Source organism: Cavia porcellus, unplaced genomic scaffold (assembly GCF_034190915.1).
Source record: "Cavia porcellus strain 051 isolate PalLab524CR breed Dunkin Hartley unplaced genomic scaffold, mCavPor4.1 scaffold_3, whole genome shotgun sequence".
NCBI lineage: Eukaryota > Metazoa > Chordata > Mammalia > Rodentia > Caviidae > Cavia > Cavia porcellus.
The window spans coordinates 101,058,964-101,076,805 of NW_026947486.1; the positions used below are offsets into that span (position 1 = coordinate 101,058,964).

General features: G+C 39.8%; 1 protein-coding gene across 1 annotated transcript; it reads left to right on the forward strand.

Annotated features, from left to right (window-relative positions):
• The first annotated feature begins 716 nt into the window (after positions 1-716).
• Positions 717-16,728, forward strand: Znf75d (zinc finger protein 75D). The gene is given in 6 exon segments (XM_063245598.1): positions 717-745; positions 5,270-5,275; positions 10,006-10,130; positions 15,996-16,065; positions 16,067-16,579; positions 16,581-16,728. Coding segments are annotated over 6 exon segments (891 nt in total).
• The last annotated feature ends 1,114 nt before the right edge of the window (positions 16,729-17,842 follow it).

Here is a 17,842-nt window from a genome sequence, read left to right on the forward strand (position 1 = left end):
TGGAATTGGTAAACTAGAACCCTTGAGCCATCCCTGGATCTTGGTGACACTGTTTTGAGAGCTTCAATGAAAAAATGGACATAACATAATTTACCCATATACACAGTTCATTTATTTTTAATTCTGGTGATAGAACAGATTGGTTTTGCATTGAGAACATTTTTAGACCTGTTTGCTTACTCTTACTTTCAGATAGAGTCTCACTAATTTCCCCGGTGGCCTGGCTAGCCTCAGTGTTGTAATGCTGCTGTATCAGCCTCCTGGATGGTAGGTCTACAGACATGTGCAGCCATGCTTAGTTCAATAGGTTTTATAGTATGTTTTCAGTCTCATGGAGTGCCTACAATAATCTTAATTTTAAAAGATTGTCATCCCTACTTAGAAATATTCAGTGACATGAGTCTGAGTGAGATTACACATTTAGCCTTTTTATACACTCAGAAACAGCTTCATGCCTCACTTTCATACATAATTCAAATCTTAGCTGAACTGGCATCCTACACCTGTAATCCCAGCACTCTGAAAGCTGAGGCAGGAGGATTGCCATAAGTTTCAGGTCACCGTGGGCTACAGAAACAGTTAAAGCCATCCTCAAATATATAGTGGAACCTTGCCTCCAAAATGTCCAAAATACAAAAAAAAGGTAAAGTTCATGTTCTAATATAGTTGTGAAGTTCTTCATGCATTCAGAACATCTGTAAACAACTTTGACACATATGGCAGTACAAGTCGCTTTACCCAAATCGTAAATCTCCATTTTTACCAGGATCTGATGCTAAATACCCTTTTATACACAACCATTTGTTGATTGCAGTTTGTCTTTGGTCAAACTCAAGTGTGCCAAAATAAGTTTTCACTTTGTATCTCTGGAACCTCAGTTTCCATTTACTGTGTTTCATATTCTATGCACTACTACCCCTAAAACACTAAATTGGCCTGAGAGAAGTGTTGAAACATTGCTAATGTTGAATGCTTTCCTACTGCTTTATTCTTTTGTTTATTTATTTTTTGTTATTAGGGATCGAAGACACAACCTCGTGCTTGCCAGGTAGGTGCTTATGCCTCTGAGCTAAATCCCCAGCCTATTGCATTTTTTTTTGAAGATGCTCATTTTTTTCCAGAATTTCGTCTGTGCTTCTTTCATGATGCCCCCTTCTCTGTAAGAATCCCATGTATTTTTAGTAAAAGGCTAATATACATCTGACGCCGAGACTTCAATTAGTAACAGAACATGTCCCTCCAAGACTTTGCAGAAGTGGGAGTCCACTCAAAGATATATGAGAGAAAGTCATATTCAACATTTTCTCTTATACAGGCTGTCATTTTTTTTTTTTTTTTGGTTCTGGGGATCAAGCTCATGACTTTGCACTTGCCAGGCAAGCACTTATGCCACTGAGCTAAATCTCTGGCTAGACACTGTACATTTTTTGTATGTCTTATACTCGTGTGTCTTTTGCCATTGGACATGTCTCATACTGACTCTGAGTCATAGTCACTCAGGTACATTCACCTACAACCTGAACCAAGATAATATTCCATATAACATTTACCCCTCTATTGAGGGATCTACTGTAACGCTGTTATTAATGATCATGGGTAAAGCGTCTATGTGAGCAGGTACTAGTAATAAACGTTCCCGGTCGGGAATGCTTAGCTGAATCAGTTCTAGCATGGGCTTCATCTTAGTGGCTACACACATGCCCCTTGACAATCTTGAGATGGCTGAGCAGTAATGAAATACCATCTGGCACAGATGGTGCTTGCAAACCCTGCTTTACCGCCCCCTTCCTAGATGGCGTCTGCGCTCAGTGCTATATGATACAAGGCTGTTTTGGACTGAGGGTGGTCATCTGGGCAAAAACCTGGAAATTCTGTCTATTGTTGCCTTCCAATATTGATCATATTTAGGGCCAGTGCATCCTCTCCCCATAATTCCCCTAGAAGATTTTAGTGGCAATGAGAGGTGCCCACTTTAGATGGAGGACACCACAAGCTGGGTAAGGGTAAGAAAAGTTGTGCTAAGCACCATCAGTGGGTGGATGGGAAGTACATTGCCTTATATGCTGCCTCTATTCAAAGGACAGATTCTGAAGTTTGCTATGTTCAATCCCATCTCCCGGTGATCACATCTTCATAAAAGCCCTATTATCATCAATGTGGATGGCACCCATGACTTCCTTCTAAACAAAAGAACATGGCAAAGGTGATGAGATTCCATAACTAAGATTGTGATTATGTTGAATTTCATGACAGCCCATCATGCTAACAGACGTGAGGCTGTGTTGACTGTCTTGAAGAAATAAGTGACATGTTAAGAAAGCCCATCTTGCTCAGAATAAAAGTGACTTCCAGAAACTTTGGACATCCCCTGAAAGAAAAGTTCAATATCCTGCCACCAGCCAGTAAGAAGTCAGAGACCCCAGCTGTACATGTGTGAGCAAGTGAACACTTTCAGTGATCCCAGTGATAATAGAACTGGACCTTTCTTCAGTTTAGGTTCCGGATAAGGACACACGATTTCTTTTCTTTCTTTCTTTTTTTTTTTTTTTTTTTTTTTTTTTTTTTTTTTGTCTTTTTCCTTTTTATCAGTACTGGGAATCGAACTCACGACTGCTTGCTTGCAAGGCAGGCGCTTATGCTGCTGAGCTAAATCTCCAGCCCCAGACACATGATTTCTTAATTTTGACCAATGTCTTGAATTCAAGATTGCTAGATCCAGAGCAGAGGACCCTTTTAAGCCGTGCCCAAACTCCAGACTCACAGAAACTGTGTGATACCAAATCTGTGATGACTCAGGGCAAAAGAACCTAGAACCTTGCTAGTGGTATGATATGAAGCATTAGACTAAACTTAAGTTTGGATGGGCTGAGAAGAGGTCCAAGGAGGTCTTTTTGGGGAAGAACTTCGTGCATATTTTAAGTCAAGTTTTTGATATGCAATGTAGATTCAATAAAACTGACAAGACTGAAATGCCAAATTCAATGCTTTTTGTGTGGTACTAGGAAGTGGACTCAAGGCCTTGTGCATGCAAGATTGGCATTCTAGTTCTGGGCTCACATCCTGCCCAAATCCAAGAATTTTGACAAATGCTTACAGATGATAGCAACATCATGATCAAAATACTCAATTTTTTCCTCTTTCCAGTAAGTACATGCATGTACACTTTCTGTCGGACTCTCGCCCATAGACCCAGCCATACACTGATATGATTTTTGTTGTAACTTTGTCGTTTCATAAAAGCTGGTAAGTACAATCTTATATTATGTACCCTTTACTATCTGTCTCTTTTCAGTCAGTGTAGTGTGTTTGAACTCCACTTGAGTTGTTGCAGTGAGCAGTAATTTGCTACCTTTTATTGCTGAAGTTCTTCTGAAAAGAAACAGCTAAACTCAAGAAGGTGGGAATCTTGGTGTTCCCAACATGGGTACTTTTGCCCTCAGAAACCGAACAGGCTTGCTAGGTTCATTCTTCTACTGAGACTATCATCAATACTACTACTGCTACTATTACTACTATTACTAGTACTAGTACTCTTCCTCTTCCTCCTTCTTTTTCTTCTTCTTGTTCTCCTTCTCCTTCTCCCTCTCCCTCTTCTTCTCCTTCTTCCTTTTCTCCTTCTTCCACCTCCTCCTCCTTCTCTTCTTCTTCCACTTCCTCTTCCTCTTTTTCTTCTTCTTCTTCTTCTTCTTCTTCTTCTTCTTCTTCTTCTTCTTCTTCTTCTTCTTCTTCTTCTTCTCCTTCTCCTTCTCATTCTCCTTCTTCTTTTTTTCTTCTTCTTCTTCTTTGGAGTTTTTTGAGACAGGATCTCACTATTCAATTAAACCTGCCCTTCAGCTTACTTGGTAGCCCAGGCTGGCCTCAAAACTGCAGCCTCCTGATTGAGCCTCCTGAGTGCTTGGAGAGGCATATGCCACCTGGTCCATCCTTCTTTTGATAGACCCAAGTGTAGTAATGCTCTTGGAAAACAATTCCAGTTTGCTGTGCTCATTTGTTCACCAGTGGGAGAATCCAGTGAGTTCCCTACTTAAGAATGCTCTAGTTGCAAACTTTGCCAAATAAGAAAGGACCTCACATTATGCATATTGATAAATATGAACAAATGGTGGAAGTAGCTCACATGTCTGCGAGAGTTTCTTACAGTTGTGTTCCTGTGTGGTTATCTCACACAGTGCTACTGTATGGTAGTACAATGCTCAATGAAAGCCCAGTAATTCAGTTGTATTAGTTTTTGAGACAGAGTCTCACTGTGTAGTGCAGGCTGGCCTTGAATGTGCTTATATAGGCCAGGCTGGCCTCAAACCCACATCAATGCTATACCTCAGGCTCCCAAGTGCGGGGACTAGAGGCTTGAGTCACAAGCCCAGCTGACCCAGGAATCTGGAAGGAAGAGGAAAAGCAGTGGTGATGTGGAGGGGACTGCTAGGGAGTGCAAAGCAATAAGCATGGGGCGAAAAGTAAAAATAACTGAGAGATCGTACCAAGGAAGAAAGATGGTAGATACTGCATGTTCTTTACAGTTTTACTATACTGTACCACCATTTACAGTTGCACTGTGTTGTATCATGTTTTTTAGGTTATCATAATAGTAGTTTATGTACTGTAATTTTGTGTGTGTTTGGTTTCTATGTTTTGTGTGGTATACTTTACAAAGATTTATATGCCTCACTTTGTCAGAGATAACCAATGAATCCAACTGACAAACTTTCTGCATTCTCACAAATCTTTGATGACACATGAATAGCCTAGGACCTTTGACCACTTCCAGCTACAGGTTTTGTGAATCATGTAAGGCTGGGTCTTACTTTAGTTGACGGACCCCATCTGCTTGTCCTCTGCTTAGACCAGGCCTAATCCCTATGAAAAGCAAGACAAGCTAAGGCAGTATTGAAGGAGGCTAAAACTCAATGTGGCATTGTCCTCAGAGACAACACCCAAGGGGTAGATTCAGAGCAAGATCAGAAGGGTTTTGGTCAAAGCGTTGTTGATAAATATCTTTGGGGTTCCTCTGGATATATATGTATATAGTCTTGCTATGCAGTTGAGGCTAGCCTTGAGCTCATTTTATTGCCCAGGCTGGCCTCAAACTCCCAATGATCCTCCTGCATCAGCCTGCAGAGGTCTGGGATTCCAGGCTTTCACCAACTTTCAGGGCACCTCTGCCTACTTTTAAGAATGGCACCACTTCCCATCTGTACCTATGTCCAGATAGCATGTTAAGGCATCTTAATTTATATGATCTTATTTCCCAAACTGCTTCAGGGAATACTAGATTGAGGTGAGACTGATAATTACTTTATAAAAAGTACTGTTCTTTGGTTTAAATTTCTCCCCCAAACTTTACACATGGGATCTTTAACCCCTGATTACACAGTGTCCAGGGTGGAGTTTTTGAGACTGAATAAGATCAGGAGGCCTCTGACTCCATGCAGATTAATGCTCTTCTCTTGGAATTGGGTCCTTAATAAAAAGGATGAGTCCACTTGCCCCTTTGTATGCACGTGCATGAATAACAAGAATAATGTCGGATAACGGTTCATAACAATATGCCAGCCAAATCGAAAATGATTTTAAGAATATAAAGAATATTTTTGCTAGGGACAGTTTTCTAATAGTTTCTTAAATGCTCTCTAGAAATGAGAAGACGCAGAATAGTGTTGAGGTGGCTATGAGCTGACCTTATGACCTCTACCCTTCCAGTGACCTTGGTTAGAAATGGCCGCTTCTTGACGGCAAGCCAGGAGGGACAATGTGAACTTGAAACGCTTTGAAAATCTTGCCTAGATCTTCATACTAGGAGCCATTAGGCTACAAGTCTTCCTAGTGACCAGGTTAGCGGGGCTTTCTCCAGGCTTCCAGCAGATTGGCAGATCTGGTGGCATTTGGTGTTGCTTGTACCCAGGGCCAAACTGTAGCAGGAGGCCGCATTCTCCGTGATGGAAAGAACTCGCGAGACTTTTCCACGCGAGACCTGGGCAGGGTGGTGATGCCTGGGCATGGACTTCTGGAAGCTACTGGTACTGTGTCTCTTTCCTGTAGGAATTCAACTCACAGCCCTCGACCCAACATTGGCCCGCTGGGTGTTCAGGAGTGGAATGTTCAGGTAGGGGACTGACCTTCCGAGGCCTTGAGTTCGCAAATTTGCGACCTCTGCACTGGGTAAGTGTGGCGCACTTTTCCTGAAGTCTCCTAGGCTAATGGTTCAGGAGCGGTGTTTAGCAGCAGAGAGCTGTGGAGACTTTATCATGGAGTTGAGGAAAAGAGAAGTGGTCGCCAAAGATGTCAGAATTGACTGGAGGCACCTGCGAAGCTGATTTCCCTGGGGCCCTTTGGGGAGGCTCTGAACGATACCTGCTGCTCTGTCTACTTGAAGCCTTTGGAGCTGAGGTTGGGTGGTGAGTGGGGGCGGGGTGCCGGGCACTGCTCTTCCTAGCTGGCAGAGGCATTCTTCCAAGGCAGCACGTTGACAGGCTAACAGGGGGACTGTCCTCTATGAGGCTCACATGCCCTCTGCAACCTTCAGAAGCAGCTTCTTTGTAAGTTTTTGTGCACATAGAGACAGCAGTGCACAGTGTTGCGCTGCGGGCATGATATGGTATAGGAGTTGCCAATTTGTAGTTCGGCCTGGGCAGTAACACCCACCAGTGCACCCAGCTAAATGTGGTACTATCCATGGCTTTTAACACTGGAGAACATGTCAACCCCTTACTCTGGCCTTTCTTCTCTATAAGAACCTTAATCATCCCTATTTCTTGTTTCTGAACAAACTGACATTTGCATTTATTGTAAACTAAGGCCAGCTCTAAGTTTTTCCAGTTAAAGTAAACAAAGAATTTAATATGCAGGGAGAAATGTGTGGAGTGCCCCCTTATCAGTGTTCCAGAAGTGCCCTCACCACCAAATCTCAATGATTTTATTGATTAGTGATAAGAAATTTGCTGAGAGGAATGCTGTTTTATTTTTTCCTTAATTATGTCTCTGATCTTGCTGTCCAAGTTTTCCTATTAATCAAATGGAAATGAGAATATCAGATGGCTCTAATTTTCATGAGAACGTGAAGAAACATAGAAGTTATTTTTGTACTCAGTAAAGGCAAAAGATATGTATGATGTGAGAAATTCATGTGTGCCCTCTTTGTGAAGATCACATAGGAAACACATAAATTAAGTACTGAGGACTCTCTACTTTCATTTGACCAGTGATACCTATCTTTTCGCCAACCTTTCTTAAACTCCTAAAACAGCCAGGCTGGTTTGAATGATATAAGAATTGGTTTGATATTTGTGTTCAGTGAATTGCACTGTGTTTCAAAGTTGGGTTCAAAGGAGAATAGCACCCATATTTATGTTTTAAAATATTTATTAATTTATTTTTGGCCTTTTGAGCAAGTCTCTCTAAGCAGTTCAGGCCGACCTTGAACTCACTATGTAATCCAGTGTAGCCCTGTAGTGATCCTCCTGCCTCAGCTTCCCAAGTGCTGGCAGTTAATTTTAAAGGTAGGAGAAGCGAGGGATGAACTTCTCATTTAATATTTGCCATATGATTTTGTCCTTGACATGTCCTTTCTTGTTTTCTCCCTCAGTGCTCTTGGAAAGAAGACCTGTTCATTGGTTTTGTAGGAAAGCTAATAGGGCTTCAGTTGTCACAGGTGGCACCAGTGTGGTGTGGGTGTCACACACAGGAGTAAAAGTGTTGCTAAACAAAATGGTGACCAGTGAGTTGAAGGAGGATGTGTGTTTGTACCCCCAGGTTGGGGCTGTTGATGGGTCTAAAAGATCTGTGAAAGAGAGCCTCAGTCGAGTAAGGAATACAGCCTACAAATAAAGCATCTTTGTCCTGAGTGGGATCACAAGCACTTCCGGAGCTTGTTTTCCTGAAGCACCTGGATTGCTAAGGTCTGTCAGTAAACTTAAGAAATTATGCCATCAGTGGCTGAGGCCAAATATCCACCCCAAAGAGCAGATGTTGGAGCTGCTGGTGCTGGAGCAGTTCCTGGCCATGCTGCCCAGGGCAGTGCAGATCTAGGTGCAGAGGCATCATCCACAGAACATCAGACAGGCTGTGATCCTAGTAAAATGCTTGCAGAGAGCATCAGGTGGAACAAAGAATGCAGTTGAAAGACAGATTGCTTTGAAAGTAAATAAGATGAAATAGGGTGGAGTAAATATACCTAGGTGGGGCTTATCACGAAATGAGAGCCATGAAATCACATTTCTCCTGTTAGCATAGCCAGCAGGATCTGTAATCACAGTCATGCCGCAGACGGTCCACAGATTTCACTGTTGCTCTACCCTTAGAGAACAAAAAGATATGTTTACTGCTTCAGGGCCAAGATGAATTGACAGTAGTGGGCTTAGTCTGGCATGGATAAGGAGACAAGACGCGAGTTGTTGGAACAGAGACAAAAGACAGGAAGGAACTGGAAAATGGAAGAAAATTTCCAAAGCTAGAAAGCACTTCCCGAGACCAGAGGAAAGTGAGGGTAGCAAACAGAAGTATATATGAAAAATGTCTGGGTAGACTGCAAAAGAAGAGAGGAAATGGAAAGTAAAACGTGAATGGCAATATGCACAAAGGAAAAGATCAAGAGATAAGTGGAGGGGGTCAGGATACTGGGGGCTTGTGTCCCCTGTAGTAGTAGTAGGAGCACTGGCCTCTGGGCGTGGGGTAAAAGGCCCACATCAGAGGAAGTGCCTTTTGTTGGTATTGCTAGTGACTGGGGAGCCAAGGTAGGCCCTTGGACACGACAGCACCCCATCTCACCACAGGAGCCCACCTTGCACCTTGGAGGTAAGGCAGAGCATATTTATGGTGTCTTCCTGCAACCAAGTTATGGGCAGGGAGATTGGAACCCATCCCTTCCCTCGTTTTTCTTTCCATTCCATTCTCTTTCCCCATAGTATCCTTCCTTGGCTACACGAAGGTTGAAAAATCTGGCTGACAGGAAAACTTAAATTTCATTCCCTCTCTTAGAGAAAATGCAAAGATATAAATCCACTTAAGACAGGGATTCAAGTCAAGAAACAAGCCACCAAAAGTAGTGTGAGAATAGACATCCTATCCAAACCTGCTTGTGGCTTGAACTGTGGTTGCGTATTCAGGTAGGGGTGGAGGCTGCTGAGGTGGAGGAGCTGAGAGTAGCTGTCATGTTTTAATTTTAATTTTCCCACATTTCTGTGTATAATGCTTAGGGGAACATAGTCATGCAATGTTTCCTTAGTCTTTTCATTATTTTTCAAATGTCGGCCCCACTCCATCTGTCATCTCCGCTACACCAAGAGTAAGTTCTGTGCTAATGAGAGTGGGGATTATTTCTAGGTCACACCCCAAGAACTGGGAAACATTGCAGTGAACTTTGGAACAGCAGCAGTGGCATCAGGCTTGAAGTGCAAGCCAGAAGAACCCCAGCCAATGGGTTTGTTTCAGACAGAACAGAAGAATACATACCCAGTACTACAAGAGTTGTTGGAGTCACATACTCACAAAAAAATCCAGCCTGTATATGAAAAACGTGAGGAGCTTCATAAGAACTCTCCTAAGAGCTGTGGTCGCAATTAGTTAGGCTAGAATGGTGTACAGTGATGGCAAAACTTCTAGAGCTTTCAGTGATCACAAACAGCCTGCTGTGGCACATGTGCTATGGTGTTGCCACCATTTGTGTAAGAGATTTGTGGTACCCAATCATAGAGACCATTATGTTTCCCAGTAGGAATGTAGAGGCTGGAGGAAGGTGAAAGTTGGTCTGGGTTGCAACAATTATCCAAGTGACAGGTACTCACTCCATGATAGTCGCCCCATGGAATTTGCTCCTGAAAAGTAGGGATTGGGAACCTCCCAGGCTGTTTGCTGAGCTGCTTTGCTCCTTCCTTTCTGCCATCTGACTTTCTCCCCTAAATCGTGTACTGTTAATTTATTCACCGAGAGTCCTACCATGTCATTCAGAGATGGGGTGATTTGAAGTCTTGTGGAGTGGCACATACTAAACTAAACCCATTAAATTCGTTTGAGTCTGGTGACATTTGAAGATGAGGTCGTGTACATTTCTAAAGAAGAATGACAGTTACTGGGCCCTAATCAGAAGACTCTCTACTGTGAAGTAATGCAGGATATCTATGAGATGGTCTCCTTTCTAGGTAATTATTTTCCTCCTCTTTGTGTAGAAGTTTAAGAATACATTGTGTTTCAGGTTATGGAAATTCTAGCCCTCTGTTCCAGCTGCTGGTTGTTCTTAATGTGATAATGTGGTGGAAAGGAAAGGTGTACCCAGGTAATTTTTGATAAATTCATGTGTGATACTTCATTGCTGTATATAGCATTATTGAGATGGGTAGTGCCCTTGCTCTGACCCTGCAAACCTGCTTTGCCTTGTCTTTCCCGTGTCAGTACAGGGTACCACCATTTATTCAACCCTCAGGCGAGAAACCTTAGTCATTTATTCAACCCTCAGGCGAGAAATCTTAGTCACCCTGTACTACAGTCTCTCTGTTGTGCTCCACAGCTGCTCTATCAGATCTTCTTCATGCTGTCTGCACACTCTATCCTGAATCCAACTGTATCCCAGCCTCTTTCAATTTAACTGTGCTAGTCTAAGCACCCTCATCTGTAACCAGGGCTGTCTTCCAGAATTCTGTATTCCCATTCCTCACATCAATTATGCCTGACTTCTGTAGCTTCCTCACTGCATATGCACCCACAAACCCAGAAGAGCACAAAGAAATGATTGCACCCAAGATTTTGCCCACGCCAAGATTTGGAAATTTCAAAAGTATGGGAGAATCACTTATTCTTCCTGAAAATACTGTGGAATTAAGAGCAGTTCATGACTCAAAATTTGATTCTCAGAGCATTAATGATGCACTTTAATGTTAAAGTGATCTAATTGGAAGAAGGAAAAATACCATAAATCCAAATTCTGTGAGAATTCAAGGACAGTCTTAGAGATTTCCCTTAGGTAAATATATGCATGAGGAAAGAAGAATGTTGTTTAATAGGAATCTTTACTTGACTTTAGGATTCTATTCCTATATTTTTATTTTTTCCAGTTTTTTAAAGACTTGGTTTTGCTAGTGTTCTTGGAATTTTAATTCATAGTTTCATTGAGATGTTCTTAGATTCCCAGCCAGATTTAAAATGTAATAGTCTGTCTTAGCATGGTTGTACATATCTGTAAGCCTGGCGTGGGAGGCTAAGGTAAGGAGATTGCTACAATTTGGAGGCCAGCTTGGGCTACAAAGTGAGCTCAAGTTGATAAGCCTGAACTTCATACCCAAATTCTATACCCAAACAGGGCCAAAAAATGTCATATACAGAGAATCTATATACTCATCACCCATTCTCTGTAGTAACTTTTAAAAGTACTGTATTACAACTATATACTGATACTGATATAACCTACTGATTTTACTCGTATTTCTCCAGTTCACTTAAATTAATTTCTTGTGTGTATTTGTTTGTATATTAGTTCCGTATTCTTTTGTCACATATGTAGATGTGTACATGCCCCAGTCAAAATATTGGACTGTGCCATTACGCTATGGATCTCTGTATTCCCTTTTTATAATCTCATCCACTGCTCTCTCATACATGCCCCATTAATCTGTTTAACATCTCTAAAATTTTGCTATTTGGAAAGAGTTATGTGGATACAATCATAAAATATGTAGCTTGTTTGGATTAGTTTTTGAGCATGTAGTATACTTCAGTGTATAGTCATGTAAGTTACTACATACCTCATTTCTTTCTAATTGCTGTACTCAGCATCCCTGTCACTGTGACATTTACGCACTGAAAAATATCTTTGTTGCCTCCAACTTTGGACCATTTGAGTACAGTTGCTACGAACATTCATGTGGAGTCTTTGCTGTAGAGTTTTCATTTCTATGGGATAAATACTTCAAGGATACAATTGCTGGCTCACATGTTTGATTTATAGGAAACTGTCAAACGTGTTTTCCATATGGCTGTACAATTTTACATTCCTTTTGAGAACGAAAGAGAAAATCAGTCTTTTTTGAATGTTTGCCGGTATTTAGTATCAGTATTTCTTATGCTTTTACCCATTCTGATAGGTGTGTAGTAATATCGTATTCTGGTTTTGATTTGCATTTCCTTAGTGTCTAGAGATGTTTTATATCTTTTCCTTTGTTTGTTTGCCCTCTCTCTATCCTCCTTGGTGAAATGCCTTTTTCCCATATTTTAATTGGATTTGTTAACTCCTGAGTTTGAGTATACTTTGTATTCCAGAAATCTTTTGTCCATTTTATGGTTTTCTGTCAGTTTCTTCTTGTCTGTTTACTGTCTTTATTGTCGTGCCAGGGGTTTCCATAGTGGAAAGTTATCATTTTGATGAGAAGCAGTTTTCTTCTATTATCCCTTATAGTTTTGGAGTCTAGTTCAGAACTCTGATCAGCTTTGCCTTTGATGCCTATAGTTTGCTTCTAATACTTTATATAATTTTATCTTTGGTGTTAATGTCCATGATCCATTTTGATTTAATTTTAGGTAAAATATGAAGTTTAGGGTGAGACTTTTTTTACACGTGCAAGTCCAACTGCTTTAAAGTCAGTTGTCATTTGTTGATTTGGTCCATTGAATTGATTTTGTGGATTTTGTCAAGGATAAGTTGGGAATAGTATTTTTTGGTTTTTGAAACTGGGAGTCGAACACAGGACCTTCCTGTGGCCAGGCAGGTGCTGGCCACTGAGCTAAATTTCCAGCCGTAAGGGACTAGTATTTCTAAACTAATCCATTGAGCTAGGAGTTTCCCTGTGTGAATATTGCATTCTCTTGATTGTTGTGAATGTGAGGTAAGCCCTAGTATCTATTCAGCAGTGTGATTCTCTCCCTGCACTGTATTCTCCTTTGTCAAGATCTTTTTAGCTATCATTGCCTGTGCCTTTCCACACAAATTTCAAAGTAGGCTTATATATGTCTAAATAAATTTTGTTTAGATTTTACCAGAAATTACATTCAACTGATACACATCATTTTAAAGATCAATGCCTAATTATGTCTTCTTTTATTTCTTCCATCAACATTTTATAATTTTCAAAGTATTTATACTCTACATTTTTAAAGAATATACATAAGCTTTTAATTTTTATTGAAATAATTGTAAATGAGACTACTTTAAATTTTCCTTTATGTTTGTTTATTGTGTTTTATATGGGAATGCCATGCATCTTGGATCTTGTGACTGTCCTGAATTAACTTATTAGTTCAAAGTGTACCTTTAGTTATAGATTTCATGGAATTTTCTACATTGGCAATTTTAAAATCTAGAATGACTTTTGTTGCTTTATTTCACTAAATCTAACTGCTAGTACTGTGTTGAATTAAAGTACGAAGAGAAGACATCCTTGACTTGTTCTGAGTTTTCACATGAAGACTTTTAGTATTTCATCATTACCTATGATGTTAGCACTGTGTTTTTGTTGATATCAGTTATTAAATTGATGTGATTGCTAACTGTGAATTTTTATATCATGAATGGATGTAGGATTTTGTGAAATGATTTTTCTATATCAGTTGATAGCAGTATATCATGTTCCTTCTTTAGATTATTGAAATGGTGAATAAAGTTTATTTTGAAGTGATGAACAACACGCATATCCCTGTAATAAATTCTGTTGTATCATGACATATTATTCTGTTGTATTAAGTTACTGAATATTTTTGACAGTTTTTTTTTTGAGATATGGTCTCACTATGTAGTGCAGGCTGGCCTTGAACTCACTGTGTAGCCTAGGCTGGCCTCAAATTCATAGCAATCCTCCTGCCTTAGCTTCCCAAGTGCTAGGATTACAGGAATGCACCAGCACACTTGGCTATGTTGACAAAATTTTTCTATGATTTTGTAGGAGATTTTAGCTTATAATTCTCTTTTTTAGTACTGTCTGTATGGATTTGCTGTCAGCATAATACTGGTCTTAAAAATAAGTAGTATTTCCGCCTGTTTTCTGGAAGAGATTATAAAAAATTGTTAATTCTTTACATATTTGATAGAATCTTCCAGTGACACAATTGAGGCCCAGAGTGTTTTCATCAGGGGGAGTTTTAAAATTATGAATTCTTTTAGTGGTGTTAGTGTGCTTCAGGTTATGTGTTTCATATTAGTTGCATTCTGGTAGTTGTCAAGGAATTGGTCCACTAACTTTTTAAATTCATGAACATCAAATGCACAGTACAGTGGTACCTTGGTCTATGAACTTAATTTATTTTATAATTTGGGGGCAGGTGGCTGTGGTCGTGTTTGTCACCTAATGCAGTGTTTGCAAATGGAAGCAAGATTTTCCAAATGCTTTTGTTTAGGAACAGAAGCATTTGCAAAGAGAAGCATTTGTGAACTAGGTATTACTACACTAACATATTCTATATTAATGGCTGCAGAGTATGTAGTAGTTACTCCTCTACCTTCCTCCCTGTCTTTCTTTCTGGTTTCCCTCTTGCTTTATGGTCTGCTCTTGCAGTTTTACCCAGGTGGCCTTGAACTGGTGATTCTCCATGGTTATCCTCTCTGGTAGTTACATTCTTGAGATTGGTGGTCTGTACCTTTATTTTTGGTAGTCTACATAAAAGTTTAGCTGTTCATTAGTTTTTTAACCTGAAGCTTTCAGTTTCACTGCAGTTTCTGCTCTAATTTTTATTTCCCTTTTTCAGCCTGATTTGGATTTATTTTCCTTTTTGTATAGTTTCTTGAGGTAGGAACACAGATGACTGGGTTGAAAACTTTCTCTTCTTCTATTGTAAGCACTTAGACCTACAGCTTTTCCTCTGATCATATTCTTTAATTGCATTTTATTTATTATATTTTGTGGTGCTTTTATTTCATTAGAATCTATTATAACTTTTGCTTTGAAACTGTCTTTGAATTATGGATTATTTAGAAATGGGTTGTTTTATTTCGACATGTATTTATATTTTCCTATTTTTTTTGTTTTCCTTTTTAGTTTGATGACATTTTCTGTCAGAATTGCATTTGTCACTGAAGTTGTGATTTACTTGGTTCTTCATCTAATGAATGATTTTGCATCTTGATACTTCTGTATATTAAAAGAATCTGGACCTTATAAACTATTTTATTTTAAATGTTTAAAATAAATATTTTCTGATTTAAACTAGTTTGGCATGCAAGGTCTTGTGACTTTTATAAAATATGCTTCTATTGATATTTTTAATTTTCAGAGCCTTTGTGGTGTTAACTTTGGTTTATAGGGTACTGGGAAGCCTCCCATGGTTCCCAACCGGTGTTACCTGAAGCTGTGGAAGGCATTTCCCTCAATGAGGATGTCTCTCAGAGGGAACAAGGAATTAACACCCATAGTCATGAGGAGGCTTCCTAAGCCAGGCCTCTTGTGTCTGGTTCACTGTTAATGGCTGTGCTCCTCCACTTTGGGGTCTTTTGTTCAAGAGAAATAATCTCGTGTCTGTGTATTATAGGGGCTTCTTTTCAAGTGTCACTGATTTGACTGGGTGTTTCTTGCCAGTTCTGCTTGTCTATCTTGATGTGTTTCAACTAAGATTCGGAAAATCTCTAGCTCAGTATACAAGGCCAAAATGTCTCCTGGGTGCACACTGTTGATAGATTCCAGGATGATTCCCTTTCACAGTTGTATCTGGTTGGTGTGATGTTATCATAAAGTTTCCTATTCAGGACTGGGAAAGGAATAAGAATCCTTCTCGATCTGTGTTACATTCTTTTGATGGATTTTGGGGTATAAAACATCCTTCCATGTAATTCTTCCATTCCTAGGGTCCCAAACTTGTTTCCATGTTTCCACTTTTTTGAATTCTGTTTTGGTAATTTTTTCGTTATTTATTGGGTTTATTTTGGTGCTTTGCAGTAAGGTTCAGGGAGACATAGTTTTATGCCATTTTGTCAGAACAAATCAAAGTCCCTTGCTTGTTATTTTATAATAAGGAAACATTATAGGTTTTTCTCTCCATTCACGTAGTTTTATGCTAAAGGAAATATGTTTGATTATTGTATTTTTTCACAGAAGTAAAGACCAAAAATTACACTGCAAATGAGCAGCCTAAATATTTTCTGCCTCAGAAATCCAGAACCACAATGCAGAGTATCGAAGAAGACTACAATGAAAGTTGCCCAGAAAAGAGCACCCAAGGACAATCATGGTGACACGCACAGGGTAAACAAACAAGTTGGGGGTTTTCCAAGGAAAAAGAGAAACAAACTTTCAACTCATAAACAAAAGCTTCTAAAACTTAGGGATCTTCACAGGAAAGGTCACACAGGAAAGAAACCTTTTAAATGTCAGGAATGTGAGAAAAGCTTCAGAGTTAGCACTGACCTTATTAAACACCAGAGACTTCATACTGAAGAGATGCCATACAAATGTCAACAATGTGACAGAAGGTTTAGAAGTTCAGATCTTAGTAAGCACTTTAAGGCACATGAAGAAATAAAACCATATAAATGTTCATGGTATGGAAAAAGCTTTTGTCATAACACAAATTTACATACACACCAAAGAATTTATACAAGAGAGAAGCCTTTTAAACGTTATCAATGTGAGAAAAGATTTTTTCAGAACTCCCACCTTGTTAAAAACCAGAGAATCCACACAGCCTTATAAATGAAGCATGTGCAGGAGAAACTTTAGCAGGTCAAGCCTTCTTAGACACCAGAAATTGCATAGAGGAAATGAAGCATGTCCTGTCTCCAGTGTGAGATTGACAGTACTGAATAACAAAAGTGACGAAAGATTCTAAAATTGTGAGGGGTCTAATGACAGGGATGCGTTATTGACAGAAAATTTGAAACTGGTATGTGCCTATACCACAGAAATGAGCATGGTTTGTCTCTTACTCAGCATGGTGTCTTCAGTCCTGAACACAAGACTGATACTTGATGAGTTCTTTAAAAGTAACAGGATAAAATTATAAATATAGGTCTTAGTTTGTATGTTTCATCTGATTCTCAGAGCTCCCCCACCGTCAGTAATGTAAGTTCTTCAGATATTAGGTGCTGAATAAGTGTATGATAACTGTGAATCCTACTCTCATACTTCATATTTTTCCTCAGATAAGATAGAAAATAAGAGTATACGAGATGGTCCAAGGAGAGCCTAGAAAGGATACTAAGATTGGGACAGTCTGAGTGGTTATGATTCTATCTCTACCAACAGCCAAGCCCAGGGCTCAGGGAAATTTAATCTGGGACAGAAAGAGAATTAAGTGTTTGCCCTGAGAGAAGTAACACTGTCATTCTCTTTGTCTTTTTTCTGAGTACCCACTGCTGCTTCCATCAAATAAGAAAAGCAACAAAGGAAGACCTGAAGGCCAACACAAACCCAGGAACCTGGGAAGAACTTGATGTTTCTCACCTGTTGATCCTCTCCATATAGGCTTACAGAATAAAATGATAAAGGACACAGACTGGACCTTCATCCAGGTGTCTGTATCTCTGTATAAAGCATGGGACAGGGCTTTCTTGCCTTGTTGTATACAAGTGGCTTTTGAATTGGCATGTACTTCTCCCGGGCCCAGAGAAAGGCCCATTTTTATGATCGCTCATATTTATCTGTATACCTGAATGCTCTGCCAGAAGTTCTGAGCATTTAGTTTATTGAAAATGGCAATGAAAGCCCTGGGGCTTGGTAGCCTTTATGTGCATCTGATACAAGGAGGAAACCTCCAGAAATAGCTTAGGAAAGTAAGGATGTGCCTTAGGGTTATGGTCCCAGTTGGAACCAGACCAGACAGAACCTCTTTTCTGATGCTTTTTTCCTTCTCAGTTGATTAGCTTTTAACAAAACAATGTGTTACCAAAAGAAGTTGGAAGACATGGATTTATAACTGTCTGAGCTTGGTTTATCATATTGGA